Below are 24,917 nucleotides of genomic sequence, written 5' to 3'. Positions count from 1 at the left end.
TCTCTTCATGGACTACCTCTTCATGGACTACCTCTTCATAGATTACCTCTTCATGGACTACCTCTTCATGGACTACCTCTTCATGGACTATCTCTTCATGGACTACCTCTTCATGGACTACCTCTTCATGGACTACCTCTTCATGGACTACCTCTTCATGGACTACCTCTTCATGGCCTACCTCTTCATGGACTACCTCTTCATGGCCTACCTCTTCATGGACTACCTCTTCATGGACTACCTCTTCATGGACTACCTCTTCATGGACTACCTCTTCATGGACTACCTCTTCATGGCCTACCTCTTCATGGCCTACCTCTTCATGGACTACCTCTTCATGGCCTACCTCTTCATGGACTACCTCTTCATGGACTACCTCTTCATGGACTACCTCTTCATGGACTACCTCTTCATGGCCTACCTCTTCATGGACTACCTCTTCATGGACTACCTCTTCATGGACTACCTCTTCATGGACTACCTCTTCATGGCCTACCTCTTCATGGACTACCTCTTCATGGCCTACCTCTTCATGGACTACCTCTTCATGGACTACCTCTTCATGGACTACCTCTTCATGGACTACCTCTTCATGGACTACCTCTTCATGGACTACCTCTTCATGGACTATCTCTTCATGGACTACCTCTTCATGGACTACCTCTTCATGGCCTACCTCTTCATGGCCTACCTCTTCATGGCCTACCTCTTCATGGACTACCTCTTCATGGCCTACCTCTTCATGGCCTACCTCTTCATGGCCTACCTCTTCATGGCCTACCTCTTCATGGACTACCTCTTCATGGACTACCTCTTCATGGCCTACCTCTTCATGGACTACCTCTTCATGGACTACCTCTTCATGGACTACCTCTTCATGGACTACCTCTTCATGGACTACCTCTTCATGGACTACCTCTTCATGGACTACCTCTTCATGGACTACCTCTTCATGGCCTACCTCTTCATGGCCTACCTCTTCATGGCCTACATTGGAACCTTGTTTTCTTCTAGGGTCTGAACTGCGATGTTCAGATTTTTCCATAGCATAGTTATTTCAACAATGCTGAGTATGCCTATTGTTAACAATCATCCAAGGATACCTTGACTTGCATTAGGCTGAGGAAACATTTTCCATTAACTGATGTAAACGCACCCTCCTACAAGCAGGAACCAAGATTTGGACGAACCAGAAATGTGACATATCTGTTTGACAGTTCACACAGTCATCATCCAGATTTACTATCTGAACATCTTCTTGGCGAACCACGTTGGACCCTTCTAATCTTCAAGGAAATGAACTGTCAGAACAGGTTTAAAGCAATGTGTAGTGCTATTGTTTTCAGGAAGGTGTACCCATGGTGAAAGGAGGGACATGAGGCAGACTAGGGGCAAGGGCAGGACAGCCACCTGAGGTCAATAACTAACCTATAAAGGCCAAGATCAGTAACTATGCAAACAGGGAAACTGAGAAAAATGTCCTTAAAGGGACTATCTGCAGTTGCTACTTCCATTTTACTTTGAAATGAATGATATATACCTATTTATTCTGGAATAATGTAACTTATAAATGCCTGATGAGCTTAGTTCAGAACACTGTATAGCATCAAAACATGGTTAAAACTATAGCATGGTGTCTCCCTTTGTTCCTCAAATCTTCTCGCTCTTTCACTCAAACCCAGCCCCCTTTTCTTTTGTGTAGCTGTCATATCTGTTCCGTCCGCTAGGGACGTTTTCCTTTATGACGTCATTTGTAATCAAGGTATGATTCATTCTGTTTATATGTAATTTTGTGTTAGGTATTTAGTAAATAAATAATTAAACCCAATTTTGTATTGCTGATTCAACTTGTTAGCCAGGGTTCGTGAAGATAACCAAGAATTTACAACGTTCAGATGAGACTGAATTAAGGTGACGATTAATATTGACTACTGTTGATGTAAAATATTACTAGGTCTTTAAGAGTTTATTCGGAAGATAACAGCTCTATAAATATTATTTTGTGGTGTCCCGACTTTCTAGTTAATTACATTTACATGATTAGCTCAATCAGGTAATTTAATTACGGAGAAAGGGTTTTATAGAATAGTATGTCATATCACTTAATCCGGCATAGCCAAAGACACGACACCTTTGACCCCTAAAATGCGGATACTGCACTCTGCCATTGTATGACCTTAAACAACTACAGTATATGGGTAATGCAAACGCAAAGTGCGGTATCTAAAATCTAAATGTGTTAAAGGGATAGTTCACCCAAATGACAAAATAACACATTGGATTCCTTACCCTGTAAACTGTCTATGGACAAGGTGTGACAGCAATCCATGCTTTGGTTTTGTTTCCTGGCAACAGGGACGATGTTATGGGCGGACCTTAGGAGGCCTAGCCCGCCCAACCATACCTCGTAGCCCGCCCAACCATACCTCCTAGCCCGCCCTACCATACCTCCTAGCCCGCCCTACCATACCTCCTAGCCCGCCCAACCATACCTCCTAGCCCTCCCTACCATACCTCCTAGCCCGCCCTACCATACCTCCTAGCCCGCCCTACCATACCTCCTAGCCCGCCCTACCATACCTCCTAGCCCGCCCTACTATACCTCCTAGCCCGCCCTACCATACCTCCTAGCCCGCCCAACCATACCTCCTAGCCCCCCTAACCATACCTCCTAGCCCGCCCAACCATACCTCCTAGCCTGCCCTACCATCCCTCCTAGCCCTCCCTACCATACCTCCTAGCCCTCCTACCATACCTCCTAGCCCGCCCAACCATACCTCCTAGCCCGCCCAACCATACCTCCTAGCCCGCCCTACCATACCTCCTAGCCCTCCTACCATACCTCCTAGCCCGCCCTACCATACCTCCTAGCCCGCCCTACCATAACTCCTAGCCCCCTAACCATACCTCCTAGCCCGCCCAACCATACCTCCTAGCCCGCCCAACCATACCTCCTAGCCCGCCCAACCATACCTCCTAGCCCGCCCAACCATACCTCCTAGCCCGCCCTACCATACCTCCTAGCCCGCCCTACCATACCTCCTAGCCCGCCCTACCATACCTCCTAGCCCGCCCCTACCATACCTCCTAGCCCCCTAACCATACCTCCTAGCCCGCCCAACCATACCTCCTAGCCCCCTAACCATACCTCCTAGCCCGCCCAACCATACCTCCTAGCCCGCCCAACCATACCTCCTAGCCCGCCCTACCATACCTCCTAGCCCGCCCAACCATACCTCCTAGCCCGCCCTACCATACCTCCTAGCCCGCCCTACCATACCTCCTAGCCCCCCTAACCATACCTCCTAGCCCGCCCAACCATACCTCCTAGCCCGCCCAACCATACCTCCTAGCCCGCCCTACCATACCTCCTAGCCCCCCTAACCATACCTCCTAGCCCACCCAACCATACCTCCTAGCCCACCCAACCATACCTCCTAGCCCCCTAACCATACCTCCTAGCCCGCCCAACCATACCTCCTAGCCCGCCCAACCATACCTCCTAGCCCCCCTAACCATACCTCCTAGCCCACCCAACCATACCTCCTAGCCCCCCTAACCATACCTCCTAGCCCGCCCAACCATACCTCCTAGCCCGCCCAACCATACCTCCTAGCCCGCCCTACCATACCTCCTAGCCCGCCCTACCATACCTCCTAGCCCGCCCTACCATACCTCCTAGCCCGCCCCTATCTGATGCTGTCTGCACAGTGAAACAGCTCCCCTCTGTCTCAGGATGTGTAGACCATGTATCTGATGCTGTCTGCACAGTGAAACAGCTCCCCTCTGTCTCAGGATGTGTAGACCATGTATCTGATGCTGTCTGCACAGTGAAACAGCTCCCCTCTGTCTCAGTATGTGTAGACCATGTATCCAATGCTGTCTGGACAGTGAAACAGCTCCCCTCTGTCTCAGTATATGTAGACCATGTATCTGATGCTGCCTGCAAAATCTGTCCAGAACTAGCCCAATGTGTTTCTATTGGCATAATATGCAGACCTTAGCTTGTAGTCTGCCTTCCTCCCTTTGGGACAACTAAGCCCATTGTTAGAGCAGAGCATCACGTCATTATCTACGGGTCTCTAGTTTCAGCCTCTTGGGAATTGGAAGGGAAAGTTGCCAGGTGAACACTGTGCACTGTTTGGATGCTGGCTTCCTCTAAAATAAATGGATGTTTTGCCAAAATGATATAATTACTCCTGCCTACATAAAATCGTTCAAAATACTTCACAAGAGAGCATGACTTCACCACAGAGGATCATTAGCTTATTTACACATATATTTTTGAGGACATAGGCCAAGGCCTATGTGGGAAGCCTGCAATTTGGGCAGTGCGCGTGGCAATAGGCCGAGCTGATTGAGTTGTGGCTGTCAGTGAAAAGCATCTAAAATATGTGTGAAGATAATGTGTCTTGAGGATAATGTAAAATGTTGCAACAAGAAGAAGAAGGAGAGAGGGGTGTGGTGGAGGCATCTCTCTCCAGAATGGATGCACTTCATCAGCAATTCATCTGTCATTTGTTTACGTTTTATTCTGTTAATGCATGTATTTATTACAGTCAATTTGCCTCCCGTTCTCATTCTCGGAGTGGAAACTGTTTGCACTCTCCCTTTGTATGACCTTAAACAACTATATGGGTAAATGCAAAGTATATGATCTGAAATATAAATGATTTTAATCCATCTTTCTTGTTGTTTTTCTGTTTGATGGAAACAGTTTGAGAGTTCTAACTACATTCTAGATGTATTTAATGGTTTTATGTAGCCATGTTTTCATGTTGTGAATGTTGTATTGAAGTAAACCTCAAGCATTGTTTCAGTATAAGGTAAGAACTATTCAATCATGGAGAATGTTTAAACTTAACTTCTTGCGTTGAGCCATCCCGGATCCGGTATCGTGACTACAGCCTCAAGCTCATTACCATAATGCAACATTAACTATTCATGAAAATCGCAAATGAAATTAAATTAATCTATTTGCTCTCAAGCTTAGCCTTTTGTTAACAACACTGTCATCTCAGATTTTCAAAATATGCTTCTCAACTATTGCAAAACAAGCATTTGCGTAACAGTATTGATAGCTAACGTAGCATTTAGCGTAGCATTTAGCGTAGCATTTAGCGTTAGCATTCAGCAGGCAACATTTTCACAAAAAACAGAAAAGCATTCAAATAAAATAATTTACCTTTGAAGAACTTCGGATGTTTTCAATGAGGAGACTCTCAGATAGCAAATGTTCAGTTTTTCCTGAAAGATGATTTGTTTAGGACAAATCGCTCCGTTTTCTGCGTCACGTTTAGCTACGAAAAAAAACCTTTATCCAGGATTGTGTAAATCTATCCGCAAGCTCATTAGCATAACACAACGTTAACTATTCATGAAAATCGCAAATGAAATGAAATGAATCTATTTGCTCTCAAGCTTAGCCTTTTGTTAACAACACTGTCATCTCAGATTTTCAAAACAAGCATTTGTGTAACAGTATTGATAGCCTAGCATAGGATTATGCCTCTCTTTCAGCATGCAACATTTTCACAAAAACCAGAAAAGGATTCAAATAAAATAATTTACCTTTGAAGAACTTCAGATGTTTTCAATGAGGAGACTCTCAGTTAGATAGCAAAATTTCCATTTTTACAAAAAATATTATTTGTGTCGACTAATCGCTCCGTTTTGTTCATCACATTTGGGTAAGGAAAAAAATGTATATATATTAAGTCATTAAAACGCGAAACTTTTTCCAAATGAACTCCATAATATCGACAGAAACATGGCAAACCGATGTTTAGAATCAATCCTCAAGGTGTTTTTCACATATCTATTGATGATAAAATCCTTCGTGGCAGTTGACTTTCTCTTCTGAAGAAATGGAACGTGCATGGTCCTACAGATTACGCAATAATTTCGACACAGGACACCGGGCGGGACACCAGGTAAATGTAGTCTCTTATGGTCAATCTTCCAATGATATGCCTACAAACAGGTCACAATGCTGCAGACACCTTGGGGAAACAACAGAAAGGGCAGGCTCATTCCTGGCGCATTCACAGCCATATAAGGAGACATGGGAACACAGCGCCTTCAGAATCTGGGGCATTTCCTGTATGAAACTTCATCTTGGTTTCGCCTGTAGCAGTAGTTCTGGGGCACTCATAGATAATATCTTTGCAGTTTTGGAAACGCCAGAGTTTTGTCTTTCCAAGGCTGTCAATTCCATGCATAGTCGAGCATCTTTTCGTGACAAAATATTGCGCTTAAAACGGGCACGTCTTTTTATCCAATAATGACAATAGGTTGAAGAGGTTAAGAAATATTTGACTTTGTATAAATATAGTTACAATGCTGTCAGTTGCATAATGTTAGCTAACTTTTACATACTTTGTTTGCTATCTTACCATTAACTGGTAATTTACATTTCAATGAGAGATCAACCATAAATATCCCTGTGGGAATGTGCCATCTTTATTCTGGGGATCACTGGCTGTCTCATGGTGTGTCTGATGGAGTCATGATTGGTTTGACCTGAACATGGAGCAGAAAACCAAGACAAACCACAGTCACTTTGTGACAAGATAAACCGGATTCTACAAAGCTGGATTTCAGTCTTCACTGTTGTTTGTAATAGTACAGTAGAATAGCTGTGCCCATCATTCTAATAGACCTACCTCTTCATGGACTGCATTGGAACCTCGTCTTCTTTTAGGGCGTGAATTAGTATGCTCAGATTGAATTACAACTGTTATTTTAACAATGCTGGGTATGTATCCTGTTGACACTCATCCAGTGATACATTACATTTACATTTACATTTAAGTCATTTAGCAGACGCTCTTATCCAGAGCGACTTACAAATTGGTGCATTCACCTTATGACATCCAGTGGAACAGCCACTTTACACTAGTGCATCTAAATCTTTTAAGGGGGGGGGGTGAGAAGGATTACTTTATCCTATCCTAGGTATTCCTTAAAGAGGTGGGGTTTCAGGTGTCTCCGGAAGGTGGTGATTGACTCCGCTGTCCTGGCGTCGTGAGGGAGTTTGTTCCACCATTGGGGGGCCAGAGCAGCGAACAGTTTTGACTGGGCTGAGCGGGAACTGTACTTCCTCAGTGGTAGGGAGGCGAGCAGGCCAGAGGTGGATGAACGCAGTGCCCTTGTTTGGGTGTAGGGCCTGATCAGAGCCTGGAGGTACTGAGGTGCCGTTCCCCTCACAGCTCCGTAGGCAAGCACCATGGTCTTGTAGAGGATGCGAGCTTCAACTGGAAGCCAGTGGAGAGAGCGGAAGAGCGGGGTGACGTGAGAGAACTTGGGAAGGTTGAACACCAGACGGGCTGCGGCGTTCTGGATGAGTTGTAGGGGTTTAATGGCACAGGCAGGGAGCCCAGCCAACAGCGAGTTGCAGTAATCCAGACGGGAGATGACAAGTGCCTGGATTAGGACCTGCGCCGCTTCCTGTGTGAGGCAGGGTCGTACTCTGCGGATGTTGTAGAGCATGAACCTACAGGAACGGGCCACCGCCTTGATGTTAGTTGAGAACGACAGGGTGTTGTCCAGGATCACGCTAAGGTTCTTAGCGCTCTGGGAGGAGGACACAATGGAGTTGTCAACCGTGATGGCGAGATCATGGAACGGGCAGTCCTTCCCCGGGAGGAAGAGCAGCTCCGTCTTGCCGAGGTTCAGCTTGAGGTGGTGATCCGTCATCCACACTGATATGTCTGCCAGACATGCAGAGATGCGATTCGCCACCTGGTCATCAGAAGGGGGAAAGGAGAAGATTAATTGTGTGTCGTCTGCATAGCAATGATAGGAGAGACCATGTGAGGTTATGACAGAGCCAAGTGACTTGGTGTATAGCGAGAATAGGAGAGGGCCTAGAACAGAGCCCTGGGGGACACCAGTGATGAGAGCGCGTGGTGAGGAGACAGATTCTCGCCACGCCACCTGGTAGGAGCGACCTGTCAGGTAGGACGCAATCCAAGCGTGGGCCGCACCGGAGATGCCCAACTCGGAGAGGGTGGAGAGGAGGATCTGATGGTTCACAGTATCGAAGGCAGCCGATAGGTCTAGAAGGATGAGAGCAGAGGAGAGAGAGTTAGCTTTAGCAGTGCGGAGCGCCTCCGTGATACAGAGAAGAGCAGTCTCAGTTGAATGACTAGTCTTGAAACCTGACTGATTTGGATCAAGAAGGTCATTCTGAGTGAGATAGCGGGAAAGCTGGCCAAGGACGGCACGTTCAAGAGTTTTGGAGTGAAAAGAAAGAAGGGATACTGGTCTGTAGTTGTTGACATCGGAGGGATCGAGTGTAGGTTTTTTCAGAAGGGGTGCAACTCTCGCTCTCTTGAAGACGGAAGGGACGTAGCCAGCGGTCAGGGATGAGTTGATGAGCGAGGTGAGGTAAGGGAGAAGGTCTCCAGAAATGGTCTGGAGAAGAGAGGAGGGGATAGGGTCAAGCGGACATTGACCCCTGAATGCATTGTCTGCAGCATTCAGTCACATGACAACTCGATCAGCTGTTTGATTTCACTTATCGGCAAGTCAACTGACTTCGGATTGGGAAGTAGATCCCAAAGTGTTCCTCCAAGTGTTGGAGGTGAGCAGTCATCACTCGTGTGGGACACTTACTGATGCTGTTGTCTGTTAGAAAAATGCACAGTCGAGGGAAAGGGGTTGTTTCCTCTGAATCCACTGACTCGGTCATCTGGAGAATGTTTTAGTAATTCTCCTGGATACTTTTGTTCAGTTCGTTCAGTTTTCCAAATATGTCTGTTACCTTTGGCAAGGAGACACATTTTCTTTTTATTAAACAGATTTTAGCATGGGGGGAGCAAACATATATATAAAATGTTGATGCCAACAAAGCCACTAAACAATACACTAACTGTACTATAACGGTGACAAACGGTGCACACAAAGCTGTCCAACAGCAGAGTCCCAACAGCAGAGTCCCAACAGCAGAGTCCCAACAGCAGAGTCCCAACACCTTACCAAATAAAATAAAATTGTATTGGTCACATACACATGGTTAGCAAATCAAATCAAATCAAATCAAATGTATTTATATAGCCCTTCGTACGTCAGCTGATATCTCAAAGTGCTGTACAGAAACCCAGCCTAAAACCCCAAACAGCAAACAATGCAGGTGTTTTTCTTGCCAATGTCCCAGTTGTCTTGAACTCACTCAAGTCTGAGATTTCCCACTTCCGAGTTTCCAGTTGTTTTGAAATTGGCAGAAGTCACGCTGGATTGACAGCATGGACAATGTTATCAACCTTTTCTGGCCCATGTTGTTGCATGTGTGTTTATCCTTTTAAGGTTGGAAAAGAGACCCTTAAACCCAGACTTGGACCACACACACCCTCTCCACTGAATAGCAGGCTAGTTATTGCTATTCAACACCTGCTGTTAGCCACTGATTCCTTCCACACCACTCATTGGTGAATTTGTGATTTCCAACTTGTGTAATGTTTATGTCCAATGGCCGATGAGCAGTGATACGTTTTATCTATAATTTCTGTTCATATGACAAGGATTGAAAAGGATTTGCCAGTAGATTGTCAACTTGATTCATGATGATGACTGCTTGTCTAGCTTGATAGCTTAGATTTTGAAAGTATGATGTTGACACGACCTGCCCAATCAAAGCTACGGTAGATGTAACGTGATTTGATGTCATTTTATCTGTGGCCAATGACCTTGATCCTTCTTGGATGGGCACTTCTAATGTAAATCTAAGGCAGCATGAAAGGGGCTTGAATTTTTGAGCGCTCCCTGTAGATTGTGGTGACATAGTGTCCCATGTCTGACTGAACACTGAGCCAATCACGGCGCAACTAGAGAATGCACAGAAGAATGCACAGATTGCTACAGAATACTGCACATATGTTTTAAATGTGAATATTTTATCCAACAGGAGTATTGTGTTGCTGGTTGGGCAGAGTTCGCACTTTTGGGACTATCCCATTGGTTCCTTTGTACTGGGTAAGCTAAGCAAAAAATATATACTAACATTACGAGAGAGAGGTCAAAGAAAAAAACTGTTTCTTGATCAGCACTTACTTTGGGACGCTTTGGGAATACAGTCTCTGGTCACATGTCCATGCATGACACAACACATTTAGTGGTCAATTCTGGTACTGCAATGACTTTACTGATAAGGACTGTTTTCTATCTATTAGATAAAGTGTTTTACTGTGCTATTAACTGACACCATTTAGAAGGAAAACACTGGAGTTACTATTAGTACATTATAATACTTAGTAATACAGTATACCTGACGAGTAAATTACATACCTGGGTCACAGTATATAGCTGTATTTAATCAGTAGAATGAACACATGGAACAGAATGGAAGCAAACATAGAATGTATTTAATCAGTAGAATGAACACATGGAACACATGGAACAGAATGGAAGCAAACATAGAACACTGCTGCATTTCAAATGTATTGATAGCTGTAAAAACTTGAAAAAGTATTGAAATGAAAACAGTATCTTGTTAGATTGTTATGTGCACACCATAATGGTAAAAATGGTAAATATGGTAAAGGAAAAAAAAGATAAACCACAGTTAGAGCCTATAAGATCACAGTTAGAGCCTATAAGACCACAGTTAGAGCCTATAAGACCACAGTTAGAGCCTATAAGACCACAGTTAGAGCCTATAAGACCACAGTTAGAGCCTATAAGACCACAGTTAGAGCCTATAAGATCACAGTTAGAGCCTATAAGACCACAGTTAGAGCCTATAAGACCACAGTTAGAGCCTATAAGACCACAGTTAGAGCCTATAAGACCACAGTTAGAGCCTATAAGACCACAGTTAGAGCCTATAAGACCACAGTTAGAGCCTATAAGACCCCAGTTAGAGCCTATAAGACCACAGTTAGAGCCTATAAGACCACAGTTAGAGCCTATAAGACCACAGTTAGAGCGTATAAGACCCCAGTTAGAGCCTATAAGACCCCAGTTAGAGCCTATAAGGCCCCAGTTAGAGCCTATAAGACCCCAGTTAGAGCCTATAAGACCCCAGTTAGAGCCTATAAGACCCCAGTTAGAGCCTATAAGACCCCAGTTAGAGCCTATAAGACCCCAGTTAGAGCCTATAAGACCCCAGTTAGAGCCTATAAGACCCCAGTTAGAGCCTATAAGACCCCAGTTAGAGCCTATAAGACCCCAGTTAGAGCCTATAAGACCCCAGTTAGAGCCTATAAGACCACAGTTCCACTCCCCTGGGCCTGATGAATGGTAGATTCCACAAAGCTCTGGTCTCTTTAAAGACAGGAATACATCTTTCAATGTAGTTAGTTACACATAGAAACAAAAACAGCTTAAGAATAACAGGGAAAACCAGAACAACTCCATAAGATATGGGGTTACAGTAGCTATTATATTAGACTACGGTGTGAATGGTTTTTCACACACCCAGTGTTTTGGAGAACACGGTCCATCCTTCCAACTCTTCAATGGGTCTGATGCCGTCTGTGAGATCTCAACACAGGCCGCCTCATCATTCAAGTTATTAGGTTCCCCTTCCATCCAATATCTATAAACCACAGAGATTCAGAGTTGAAAATCATCCAATACAAGTCCCCAGGCTCAGTTGTTACCATTCTACAGAGAGAATCAGACAGTTAACCTAGTCCCCAGGCTCAGTTGTTACCATTCTACAGAGAGAATCAGACAGTTAACCTAGTCCCCAGGTTCAGTTGTTACCATTCTACAGAGAGAATCAGACAGTTAACCTAGTCCCCAGACTCAGTTGTTACCATTCTACAGAGAGAATCAGACAGTTAACCTAGTCCCCAGGCTCAGTTGTTACCATTCTACATAGAGAATCAGACAGTTAACCTAGTCCCCAGGCTCAGTTGTTACCATTCTACAGAGAGAATCAGACAGTTAACCTAGTCCCCAGGCTCAGTTGTTACCATTCTACATAGAGAATCATCAGACAGTTAACCTAGTCCCCAGACTCAGTTGTTACCATTCTACAGAGAGAATCAGACAGTTAACCTAGTCCCCAGGCTCAGTTGTTACCATTCTACATAGAGAATCAGACAGTTAACCTAGTCCCCAGGCTCAGTTCTTACCATTCTACATAGAGAATCAGACAGTTAACCTAGTCCCCAGGCTCAGTTGTTACCATTCTACATAGAGAATCAGACAGTTAACCTAGTCCCCAGGCTCAGTTGTTACCATTCTACAGAGAGAATCAGACAGTTAACCAAGTCCCCAGGCTCAGTGGTTACCATTCTACAGAGAGAATCAGACAGTTAACCTAGTACCCAGACTCAGTTGTTACCATTCTACAGAGAGAATCAGACAGTTAACATAGTCCCCAGACTCAGTTGTTACCATTCTACAGAGAGAATCAGACAGTTAACCTAGTCCCCAGGCTCAGTTGTTACCATTCTACATAGAGAATCAGACAGTTAACCTAGTCCCCAGGCTCAGTTGTTACCATTCTACAGAGAGAATCAGACAGTTAACCTAGTACCCAGACTCAGTTGTTACCATTCTACAGAGAGAATCAGACAGTTAACATAGTCCCCAGACTCAGTTGTTACCATTCTACAGAGAGAATCAGACAGTTAACCTAGTCCCCAGGCTCAGTTCTTACCATTCTACATAGAGAATCAGACAGTTAACCTAGTCCCCAGGCTCAGTTGTTACCATTCTACATAGAGAATCAGACAGTTAACCTAGTCCCCAGGCTCAGTTGTTACCATTCTACATAGAGAATCAGACAGTTAACCTAGTCCCCAGGCTCAGTTGTTACCATTCTACAGAGAGAATCAGACAGTTAACCTAGTCCCCAGGCTCAGTCGTTACCATTCTACAGAGAGAATCAGACAGTTAACCTAGTCCCCAGGCTCAGTCGTTACCATTCTACAGAGAGAATCAGACAGTTAACCTAGTCCCCAGGCTCAGTTGTTACCATTCTACATAGAGAATCAGACAGTTAACCTAGTCCCCAGGCTCAGTTGTTACCATTCTACAGAGAGAATCAGACAGTTAACCTAGTACCCAGACTCAGTTGTTACCATTCTACAGAGAGAATCAGACAGTTAACATAGTCCCCAGACTCAGTTGTTACCATTCTACAGAGAGAATCAGACAGTTAACCTAGTCCCCAGGCTCAGTTCTTACCATTCTACATAGAGAATCAGACAGTTAACCTAGTCCCCAGGCTCAGTTGTTACCATTCTACATAGAGAATCAGACAGTTAACCTAGTCCCCAGGCTCAGTTGTTACCATTCTACATAGAGAATCAGACAGTTAACCTAGTCCCCAGGCTCAGTTGTTACCATTCTACAGAGAGAATCAGACAGTTAACCTAGTCCCCAGGCTCAGTCGTTACCATTCTACATAGAGAATCAGACAGTTAACCTAGTCCCCAGGCTCAGTCGTTACCATTCTACAGAGAGAATCAGACAGTTAACCTAGTCCCCAGGCTCAGTTGTTACCATTCTACAGAGAGAATCAGACAGTTAACCTAGTCCCCAGGCTCAGTTGTTACCATTCTACAGAGAGAATCAGACAGTTAACCTAGTCCCCAGACTCAGTTGTTACCATTCTACAGAGAGAATCAGACAGTTAACCTAGTACCCAGACTCAGTTGTTACCATTCTACAGAGAGAATCAGACAGTTAACCTAGTACCCAGACTCAGTTGTTACCATTCTACAGAGAGAATCAGACAGTTAACATAGTCCCCAGGCTCAGTTCTTACCATTCTACAGAGAGAATCAGACAGTTAACATAGTCCCCAGACTCAGTTGTTACCATTCTACAGAGAGAATCAGACAGTTAACCTAGTCCCCAGGCTCAGTTCTTACCATTCTACATAGAGAATCAGACAGTTAACCTAGTCCCCAGGCTCAGTTGTTACCATTCTACATAGAGAATCAGACAGTTAACCTAGTCCCCAGGCTCAGTTGTTACCATTCTACATAGAGAATCAGACAGTTAACCTAGTCCCCAGGCTCAGTTGTTACCATTCTACAGAGAGAATCAGACAGTTAACCTAGTCCCCAGGCTCAGTCGTTACCATTCTACATAGAGAATCAGACAGTTAACCTAGTCCCCAGGCTCAGTCGTTACCATTCTACAGAGAGAATCAGACAGTTAACCTAGTCCCCAGGCTCAGTTGTTACCATTCTACAGAGAGAATCAGACAGTTAACCTAGTCCCCAGGCTCAGTTGTTACCATTCTACAGAGAGAATCAGACAGTTAACCTAGTACCCAGACTCAGTTGTTACCATTCTACAGAGAGAATCAGACAGTTAACATAGTCCCCAGACTCAGTTGTTACCATTCTACAGAGAGAATCAGACAGTTAACCTAGTCCCCAGGCTCAGTTGTTACCATTCTACAGAGAGAATCAGACAGTTAACCTAGTCCCCAGGCTCAGTTCTTACCATTCTACAGAGAGAATCAGACAGTTAACCTAGTCCCCAGGCTCAGTTGTTACCATTCTACAGAGAGAATCAGACAGTTAGCCTAGTCCCCAGGCTCAGTTGTTACCATTCTACAGAGAGAATCAGACAGTTAACCTAGTCCCCAGGCTCAGTTGTTACCATTCTACATAGAGAATCAGACAGTTAACCTAGTCCCCAGACTCAGTTGTTACCATTCTACAGAGAGAATCAGACAGTTAACCTAGTCCCCAGGCTCAGTTGTTACCATTCTACATAGAGAATCAGACAGTTAACCTAGTCCCCAGGCTCAGTTGTTACCATTCTACAGAGAGAATCAGACAGTTAACCTAGTACCCAGACTCAGTTGTTACCATTCTACAGAGAGAATCAGACAGTTAACATAGTCCCCAGACTCAGTTGTTACCATTCTACAGAGAGAATCAGACAGTTAACCTAGTCCCCAGGCTCAGTTCTTACCATTCTACATAGAGAATCAGACAGTTAACCTAGTCCCCAGGCTCAGTTGTTACCATTCTACATAGAGAATCAGACAGTTAACCTAGTCCCCAGGCTCAGTTGTTACCATTCTACATAGAGAATCAGACAGTTAACCTAGTCCCCAGGCTCAGTCGTTACCATTCTACAGAGAGAATCAGACAGTTAACCTAGTCCCCAGGCTCAGTCGTTACCATTCTACATAGAGAATCAGACAGTTAACCTAGTCCCCAGGCTCAGTCGTTACCATTCTACAGAGAGAATCAGACAGTTAACCTAGTCCCCAGGCTCAGTTGTTACCATTCTACAGAGAGAATCAGACAGTTAACCTAGTCCCCAGGCTCAGTTGTTACCATTCTACAGAGAGAATCAGACAGTTAACCTAGTACCCAGACTCAGTTGTTACCATTCTACAGAGAGAATCAGACAGTTAACATAGTCCCCAGACTCAGTTGTTACCATTCTACAGAGAGAATCAGACAGTTAACCTAGTCCCCAGGCTCAGTTCTTACCATTCTACATAGAGAATCAGACAGTTAACCTAGTCCCCAGGCTCAGTTCTTACCATTCTACATAGAGAATCAGACAGTTAACCTAGTCCCCAGGCTCAGTTGTTACCATTCTACATAGAGAATCAGACAGTTAACCTAGTCCCCAGGCTCAGTTGTTACCATTCTACAGAGAGAATCAGACAGTTAACCTAGTCCCCAGGCTCAGTTGTTACCATTCTACATAGAGAATCAGACAGTTAACCTAGTCCCCAGGCTCAGTCGTTACCATTCTACAGAGAGAATCAGACAGTTAACCTAGTCCCCAGACTCAGTTGTTACCATTCTACATAGAGAATCAGACAGTTAACCTAGTCCCCAGGCTCAGTTGTTACCATTCTACAGAGAGAATCAGACAGTTAACCTAGTCCCCAGGCTCAGTTGTTACCATTCTACATAGAGAATCAGACAGTTAACCTAGTCCCCAGGCTCAGTTGTTACCATTCTACGTAGAGAATCAGACAGTTAACCTAGTCCCCAGGCTCAGTTGTTACCATTCTACATAGAGAATCATCAGACAGTTAACCTAGTCCCCAGACTCAGTTGTTACCATTCTACATAGAGAATCATCAGACAGTTAACCTAGTCCCCAGACTCAGTTGTTACCATTCTACATAGAGAATCATCAGACAGTTAACCAAGTCCCCAGGCTCAGTTGTTACCATTCTACATAGAGAATCAGACAGTTAACCTAGTCCCCAGACTCAGTTGTTACCATTCTACAGAGAGAATCAGACAGTTAACCTAGTCCCCAGGCTCAGTTGTTACCATTCTACATAGAGAATCATCAGACAGTTAACCAAGTCCCCAGGCTCAGTTGTTACCATTCTACATAGAGAATCATCAGACAGTTAACCTAGTACCCAGACTCAGTTGTTACCATTCTACAGAGAGAATCAGACAGTTAACCTAGTCCCCAGACTCAGTTGTTACCATTCTACAGAGAGAATCAGACAGTTAACCTAGTCCCCAGGCTCAGTTGTTACCATTCTACATAGAGAATCATCAGACAGTTAACCAAGTCCCCAGGCTCAGTTGTTACCATTCTACATAGAGAATCATCAGACAGTTAACCTAGTACCCAGACTCAGTTGTTACCATTCTACAGAGAGAATCAGACAGTTAACCTAGTCCCCAGGCTCAGTTGTTACCATTCTACAGAGAGAATCAGACAGTTAACCTAGTCCCCAGGCTCAGTTCTTACCATTCTACATAGAGAATCAGACAGTGAACCTAGTCCCCAGGCTCAGTTGTTACCATTCTACAGAGAGAATCAGACAGTTAACCTAGTCCCCAGGCTCAGTTCTTACCATTCTACATAGAGAATCAGACAGTTAACCTAGTCCCCAGGCTCAGTTGTTACCATTCTACAGAGAGAATCAGACAGTTAACCTAGTCCCCAGGCTCAGTTGTTACCATTCTACAGAGATAATCAGACAGTTAACCTAGTCCCCAGGCTCAGTTGTTACCATTCTACAGAGATAATCAGACAGTTAACCTAGTCCCCAGGCTCAGATGTTACCATTCTACATAGAGAATCAGACAGTTAACCTAGTCCCCAGGCTCAGTTGTTACCATTCTACAGAGAGAATCAGACAGTTAACCTAGTCCCCAGGATCAGGTGTTACCATTCTACAGAGAGAATCAGACAGTTAACCTAGTCCCCAGGCTCAGTTGTTACCATTCTACATAGAGAATCATCAGACAGTTAACCAAGTCCCCAGGCTCAGTTGTTACCATTCTACAGAGAGAATCAGACAGTTAACCTAGTCCCCAGGCTCAGTTGTTACCATTCTACATAGAGAATCATCAGACAGTTAACCAAGTCCCCAGGCTCAGTTGTTACCATTCTACAGAGAGAATCAGACAGTTAACCTAGTCCCCAGGCTCAGTTGCTACCATTCTACATAGAGAATCAGACAGTTAACCTAGTCCCCAGGCTCAGTTGTTACCATTCTACAGAGAGAATCAGACAGTTAACCTAGTCCCCAGGCTCAGTTGTTACCATTCTACATAGAGAATCAGACAGTTAACCTAGTCCCCAGGCTCAGTTGTTACCATTCTACATAGAGAATCAGACAGTTAACCTAGTCCCCAGGCTCAGTTGTTACCATTCTACATAGAGAATCAGACAGTTAACCTAGTCCCCAGGCTCAGTTGTTACCATTCTACATAGAGAATCAGACAGTTAACCTAGTCCCCAGGCTCAGTTGTTACCATTCTACAGAGAGATTCAGACAGTTAACCTAGTCCCCAGGCTCAGTTGTTACCATTCTACATAGAGAATCAGACAGTTAACCTAGTCCCCAGGCTCAGTTGTTACCATTCTACAGAGAGAATCAGACAGTTAACCTAGTCCCCAGGCTCAGTTGTTACCATTCTACAGAGAGGGAGAGAGAGAGCTGGCTGAGGACGAGATTATCAGACTGTAAAAAGTCATTTATTACAGCAGTAAAGTGTAAAAGTCCTCCAGCACCTGTTCACTCACGTAGGTTTAAATGGTGTGCTGTCAACCCACTGCCAGATTCTGTCTTTTTTATATGTACCAATCCAGACATTCTTCTTAAATCCATGGATAAATATCTAGAATATAATTGTGGATAAAAAACAATGGCCATTATTTAATCTCCACAGCAGAGAAACACTTTCACATGTTATAAATAATAGTAGTAGTAGTCTAATAGTAGTAGTAGTATAATGTAGTTGTTCTGGTCACTAGAAATACAAGGTGATTTAGGATGTTTGAAAAGGTCCTGAGTACTTCCATATATTCCTTCCTCACAAAAAAATACAAAACTGTTGCAGAACACTGGTGCAAACTCATGATGCTCAGAGGGGAAACGTGTTCAGACCACACAGGCCAAGCACTCTGCTCTGACAACTGCCCCACAGCAGTTCACAATGATCTAGGAAGCTGGGAGAGTACATGATGGAAACAGAGTGTGTTGTGTTTAATCATTTTAGTTTTAATCTTTCCAAACCCATAGCTCTAACCTTAACCAGTTACCATAACCACTAACCTTAACCCCTAACCATAGACACTAACCTTAACCCCTAACCATAGCCACTAACCTTAACCCCTAACCATAGCCACTAACCTTAACCCCTAACCATAGCCACTAACCTTAACCCCTAACCATAGCCACTAACCTTAACCCATAACCATAGCCACTAACCTTAACCCCTAACCATAGCCACTAACCTTAACCCCTAACCATAGCCACTAACCATAACCCCTTACCATAGCCACTAACCTTAATCCCTAACCATAGCCACTAACCTTAACCCCTAACCATAGCCACTAACCTTAACCCCTAACCATAGCCACTAACCTTAACCCCTAACCATAGCCACTAACCTTAACCCCTAACCATAGCCACTAACCTTAACCCCTAACCATAGCCACTAACCTTAACCCCTAACCATAGCCACTAACCTTAACCCATAACCATAGCCACTAACCTTAACCCCTAACCATAGCCACTAACCTTAACCCCTAACCATAGCCACTAACCATAACCCCTTACCATAGCCACTAACCTTAATCCCTAACCATAGCCACTAACCTTAACCCCTAACCATAGCCACTAACCTTAACCCCTAACCATAGCCACTAACCTTAACCCCTAACCATAGCCACTAACCTTAACCCCTAACCATAGCCACTAACCTTAACCCTAACCATAGCCACTAACCTTAACCCCTAACCATAGCCACTAACCTTAACCCCTAACCATAGCCACTAACCTTAACCCCTAACCATAGCCACTAACCTTAACCCCCTAACCATAGCCTCTAACCTTAACCCCTAACCATAGCCACTAACCTTAACCCCTAACCATAGCCACTAACCTTAACCCCTAACCATAGCCACTAACCTTAACCCCTAACCATAGCCACTAACCTTAACCCCTAACCATAGCCACTGACCTTAACCCCTAACCATAGCCACTAACCTTAACCCCTAACCATAGCCACTAACCTTAACCCCTAACCATAGCCACTAACCTTAACCCCTAACCATAGCCACTAACCTTAACCCCTAACCATAGCCACTAACCTTAACCCCTAACCATAGCCACTAACCTTAACCCCTAACCATAGCCACTAACCTTAACCCCTAACCACAGCCACTAACCTTAACCCCTAACCATAGCCACTAACCTTAACCCCTAACCATAGCCACTAACCTTAACCCCTAACCATAGCCACTAACCATTTGAATTGTTTCGGTTTCACCACTGTAACCACACAGAATGAACCCTGTAACCACACAGAATGAACCCTGTAGCCACACAGAATGAACCCTGTAGCCGCACAGAATGAACCCTGTAACCGCACAGAATTAACCCTGTAACCGCACAGAATGAACCCTGTAACCACACAGAATGAACCCTGTAACCACACAGAATTAAACATGTTGAAAACGAATGAGAGATAATAATAATAATGAAACAGTAGTATTGTAGTACATTTACATTTACATTTAAGTCATTTAGCAGACGCTCTTATCCAGAGCGACTTACAAATTGGTGCATTCACCTTATGACATCCAGTGGGACAGTCACTTAACAATAGTGCATCTAAAACTTAGGGGGGGTGGGGTGAGAGGGATTACTTAACCTATCCTAGGTATTCCTTAAAGAGGTGGGGTTTCAGGTGTCTCCGGAAGGTGGTGATTGACTCCGCTGTCCTGGCGTCGTGAGGGAGTTTGTTCCACCATTGGGGGGCCAGGGCAGCGAACAGTTTTGACTGGGCTGAGCGGGAGCTGTACTTCCTCAGTGGTAGGGAGGCGAGCAGGCCAGAGGTGGATGAACGCAGTGCCCTTGTTTGGGTGTAGGGCCTGATCAGAGCCTGGAGGTACTGAGGTGCCGTTCCCCTCACAGCTCCGTAGGCAAGCACCATGGTCTTGTAGCGGATGCGAGCTTCAACTGGAAGCCAGTGGAGAGAACGGAGGAGCGGGGTGACGTGAGAGAACTTGGGAAGGTTGAACACCAGACGGGCTGCGGCGTTCTGGATGAGTTGAAGGGGTTTAATGGCACAGGCAGGGAGCCCAGCCAACAGCGAGTTGCAGTAATCCAGACGGGAGATGACAAGTGCCTGGATTAGGACCTGCGCCGCTTCCTGTGTGAGGCAGGGTCGTACTCTGCGGATGTTGTATTATTATGTATTACGTATTACCTGTTCTTCTCTGCTGTTTATAATAACCAACTCTCCTCCCATTGTTCTGCACTCCCTCTGACCGGCCCCAGATGAGTCCATCGTGGAGGAGACATAATAACAGCTGGTGCCAAACTTCCACCATCCATCCAGACAGGGTTTCTCTGAGATAAACACAACATAACTGCAGGCATGTAAAAGTATGAAGTAAAATTATACTTCTAAAATAAGAAAATGAAAGACTGCACTCACCATAGAACCTAAGCCTGGTTTTAAACTGGTCTCTCTCAGTGGTTGTGGTATTTAGACTATTCTGTAGCTGGTCTCTCTCAGTGGTCATGGTATTTAGATTATTCTGCAACTGGTCTCTCTCTCGAGTTATTGTGGTGAGAGTATTCTGCAACTGGTCTTTCTCCTTAGTTTTGGTTGAGAGACTATTCTGTAGCTGGTTTCTCTCTGTGGTCCTAGTATTTAGATTATTCTGCAACTGGTCTCTCTCTTTGGTCCGTGCGTTAAGACTATTCTTTAATTGATCCCTATCAGCAGTCATAACTTTAAGACTATTTTGCTGCTGGTCCCTGTCTTTGGTCCTCGTGGTGAGACTATTCTGTAGCTGGTCTCTCTCCCGAGTTATTGTGGTGAGAGTATTCTGCAACTGGTCTTTCTCCTTAGTTTTTGTTGTGAGACTATTCTGTAACTGGTCTCTCTTTTTAGTCAGGGTGTTGTAACTGGTCTGTAGCTGGTCTCTCTCAGTGGTTCTGGTATTTAGACTATTCTGCAACTGGTCTCTCTCAGCGGTCCTTGAGTTAAGACTATTCTGTAATTTCTCCCTTTCAGCAGTCCTTGTGGTGAGACTGTTCTGTAGCTGGTCTCTCTCTTCAGTCAGGGTGTTATAACTGGTCTGTAGCTCGTCTCTCTCTTGAGTTAAGGTGTTGTAACTGGTCTGTAGCTCGTCTCTCTCTTGAGTTAAGGTGTTGTAACTGGTCTGTAGCTCGTCTCTCTCTTGAGTTAAGGTGTTGTAACTGGTCTGTAGCTGGTCTCTCTCTTTAGTCAGGGTGTTGTAACTGGTCTGTAGCTGGTCTCTCTCTTTAGTCAGGGTGTTGTAACTGGTCTGTAGCTGGTCTCTCTCTTTAGTCAGGGTGTTGTAACTGGTCTGTAGCTCGTCTCTCTCTTGAGTTAAGGTGTTGTAACTGGTCTGTAGCTGGTCTCTCTCTTTAGTCAGGGTGTTGTAACTGGTCTGTAGCTCGTCTCTCTCTTGAGTTAAGGTGTTGTAACTGGTCTGTAGCTCGTCTCTTTCTTTAGTCAGGGTGTTGTAACTGGTCTGTAGCTCGTCTCTCTCTTTTGTCAGGGTGTTGTAACTGGTCTGTAGCTCGTCTCTCTCTTTTGTCAAGTTATTATAACTGGTTGGTTGCAGATCTCCTTCTTTAGTCAGAAGGCTGTGACTGGTCTGTTGGTCTCCCTCTGTTGAGTGATGATCAATGACTCCAGCTGTAAAAGGGAAAAGTTGATCAAATATTCAATTATGTTTAACTATCACACCATTAACGTTTACAAAACAGCATACTAAACTTACAGTAGACAGACAGGCCTATGATCCCAGCCAGTAGGAGAACACACAGCAGCCCCAGACACACTGCAGCAACTCCAGAGGGTCTCTTCCACCATGGAAAATTAGCTGAATCACAGGGAAATATCATGTAAAATCTTTGAACTCTCTCTGGCAATGTTAAAATACTTATATCATCCAGGATTGTAAGGAACAAAAGCTGTGTGTTTGTACTTGAATTGATACCTGAAAATGTAACACTGGGCTTGTTGGGAGACGTGTCGTCATCAATATCCATGGTCTGCATTGTTGGATTCTCCACCTGCGTTTGTATAGATTGTCTCTTACATTTCTAGAAGTTAAATGCTATATTTTCCTCTGTTACTTCAGCTCTAGTATAGGTTTGTAACTGTGCCTTATGTGTCGTCAAGGCGAATACTTGAGGTCACCTGACTTAGCTTACCCAGTACAAAGGAAACAATAGGATAGTCCCAATCTCTACCCAACTAGCGACACATACACGTTGGTAGAGCTCGAACAAGCACACTTCAGTAATTAACATACAGTGCATTCGGAAAGTATTTAGACCCCTTGACTTTTTCCACATTTTATTACGTTACAGCCTTATTGTATAATGATTTGTATTTTCTTTAAATCCTCATCGATCTACAAAATATACCCCATAATGACAAGTATAAACATGTTTTTGGATTTTTTTGCAAATGTATTAAAAAACAGAAATACATTATATGCATAAGTATTCAGCCCATTATAAGGTCTGTCTATACAAGGTCCCACAGTTGACATTGCATGTCGGAGTGAAAACCAAGCCACGATGTCAAAGGAATTGTCCGTAAAGCTCCGAGACAGGACTGTGTCGAGGTACATATCTGGGGAAGGGTACCAAAAAAAGGAAGGTCCCCGAGAACACAGTGGCCTCCATCATTCTTAAATTGAAATAGATTGGATCCACCAAGACTCTTCCTAAAGATGGCCGCCCGGCCAAACTGAGCAGTCGGGGGAGAAGGCCCTTGGTCAGGGAGGTGACCACGAACCCAATGGTCACTCTGACAGAATTCCAGAGTTCCTCTGTGGAGATGGGAGAACCTTCCAGAAGGACAACCAACTCTGCAGCACTACACCAATTAGGCCTTTATGGTGGAGTGGCCAGACATATGGTAGAAAAAGGCACATAACAGCCCGCTTGGGGGTTGCCAAGAGGCACCTTAAGGACTCTCAGACAATGAGAAACAAGAGGCTCTGGTCTGAAGAAAGCAAGATTTGGCCTGAATGCCAAGTGTCAAGTTTGAAGGAAACCTGGCACTATCCCTACGGTGAAGCATGGTGGTGGCAGCATCATACTATGGGGATATTTTTCAGCAGCAGGGACTGGGAGATCAGTCAGGAACGAGGGAAAGATGAACGGAGCAAAGTACAGAGCGCTGAGGACCTCAGACTTGGGTGAAGGTTCACCTTCCAGAAGGACAATGACCCTAAGCACACAGCCAAGAGAATTTAGGAGTGGCTTCGGGACAAGTCTCTGAATGTCCTTTAGTTGCCCAACCAGAGCAGGTGTACCAAGCTTGTAGTGACATTCCCAAGAAGACTCAATAGATAGGAGATTCAACAAAGTACTGAGTAAAAGGTCTGAATACTTATGTCAATGTAATATTTCCGTTTTTTTTCATTATGTTTTTTTGTTGTTGTGTAGATTGATGAGAGGAAAAAAACAATTGAATGCATTTCAGAATAAGGCTGTAACGTAACAAAATGTGGAAAAGGTCAAGGGGTCTGAATACTTTCCGAATGTATTGTAGATATCTACTTTGTCCTGTTTACTGTTCACCTGCTTAGTCTCCCAGAGACACTAACATATTACATAAGAAGCAGACAATAAACACACCTCATAAAATGATCATATCTGGTGAAATAGAGAAATACAATCTTACCACAGTCTTTGAGAGTTGAAAACGGATGCATACAAATATGTTAAATGAATGAGCATCAAAGTAAGATTGGAATAACGTGTCCACGTTGTTTATAGTCTGAGAGACCACACCTTTTGTGTCAACGTCAGCATATCCTTTAAATTTGGTAAAACAATTATGAACTAATATACCACTGGATGGTAGGTTCAGATATAAGTGAAGCTCAAGTCAAACTGAAAGTTCAAGCTACAGAATGCTGCATGGAAGTGTTTCATTTCCCCTCTCTCTCAAGCACATGAGCTATAGGGGTCAAAGGTAAACTTTAGGTTAAAAGTAATGGTTAAATGCCTGCCTGTGCCATTAAACCCCTACAACTCATCCAGAACGCCGCAGCCCGTCTAGTGTTCAACCTTCCCAAGTTCTCTCACGTCACCCCGCTCCTCCGCTCTCTCCACTGGCTTCCAGTTGAAGCTCGCATCCGCTACAAGACCATGGTGCTTGCCTACGGAGCTGTGAGGGAACGGCACCTCAGTACCTCCAGGCTCTGATCAGGCCCTACACCCAAATAAGGGCACTGCGTTCATCCACCTCTGGCCTGCTCGCCTCCCTACCACTGAGGAAGTACAGTTCCCGCTCAGCCCAGTCAAAACTGTTCGCTGCTCTGGCTCCCCAATGGTGGAACAAACTCCCTCACGACGCCAGGACAGCGGAGTCAATCACCACCTTCCGGAGACACCTGAAACCCCACCTCTTTAAGGAATACCTAGGATAGGATAAAGTAATCCTTCTCACCCCCCTTAAAATATTTAGATGCACTATTGTAAA

At 44.5% G+C, this 24,917-nt stretch overlaps 1 protein-coding gene across 5 annotated transcripts; it reads right to left on the bottom strand.

The window, feature by feature from the left end:
- Positions 1-10,342: 10,342 nt before the first annotated feature.
- On the bottom strand, positions 10,343-24,252 carry LOC124023185 (C-type lectin domain family 4 member M-like). Of its 5 annotated transcripts, none has more exons than XM_046337710.1 (7): positions 24,114-24,252; positions 22,411-22,486; positions 22,192-22,293; positions 20,871-22,106; positions 20,640-20,782; positions 17,947-18,041; positions 10,343-11,539 (listed from the first exon to the last, which is right to left on the bottom strand). In XM_046337710.1, the coding sequence occupies exons 2-7, from the start codon at positions 22,469-22,471 to the stop codon at positions 11,392-11,394; spliced, it is 1,785 nt and encodes a 594-aa protein (XP_046193666.1). In that variant the 5' UTR covers positions 22,472-22,486; positions 24,114-24,252; the 3' UTR covers positions 10,343-11,391. The 5 variants fall into 5 exon arrangements, 4 of the variants coding, with proteins under 4 accessions (XP_046193666.1, XP_046193668.1, XP_046193667.1 ...); XR_006836668.1 differs by having other exon boundaries at positions 11,493-11,539; positions 20,640-20,802; XM_046337712.1 differs by lacking the exon at positions 17,947-18,041 and having other exon boundaries at positions 11,374-11,539.
- Positions 24,253-24,917: the final 665 nt, after the last annotated feature.

The sequence above is a fragment of the Oncorhynchus gorbuscha genome, unplaced genomic scaffold (genome assembly GCF_021184085.1).
Source record: "Oncorhynchus gorbuscha isolate QuinsamMale2020 ecotype Even-year unplaced genomic scaffold, OgorEven_v1.0 Un_scaffold_1530, whole genome shotgun sequence".
Taxonomy (NCBI): Eukaryota; Metazoa; Chordata; class Actinopteri; order Salmoniformes; family Salmonidae; genus Oncorhynchus; species Oncorhynchus gorbuscha.
The sequence above is the reverse complement of the archived record's forward strand: the minus strand, read 5'-3'. Positions and strand labels throughout refer to the sequence as shown.

Coding starts and splice junctions, on each gene's coding strand:
- LOC124023185 (XM_046337710.1), bottom strand. CDS start 22,471: ATGCAGACCATGGATATTGATGACGACACGTCTCCCAACAAGCCCAGT. Junction 22,294..22,410: donor GCCCAGTGTTACATTTTCAG/GTATCAATTCAA, acceptor CCTGTGATTCAG/CTAATTTTCCATGGTGGAAG. Junction 20,783..20,870: donor AACCAGGCTTAGGTTCTATG/GTGAGTGCAGTC, acceptor TGTTTATCTCAG/AGAAACCCTGTCTGGATGGA.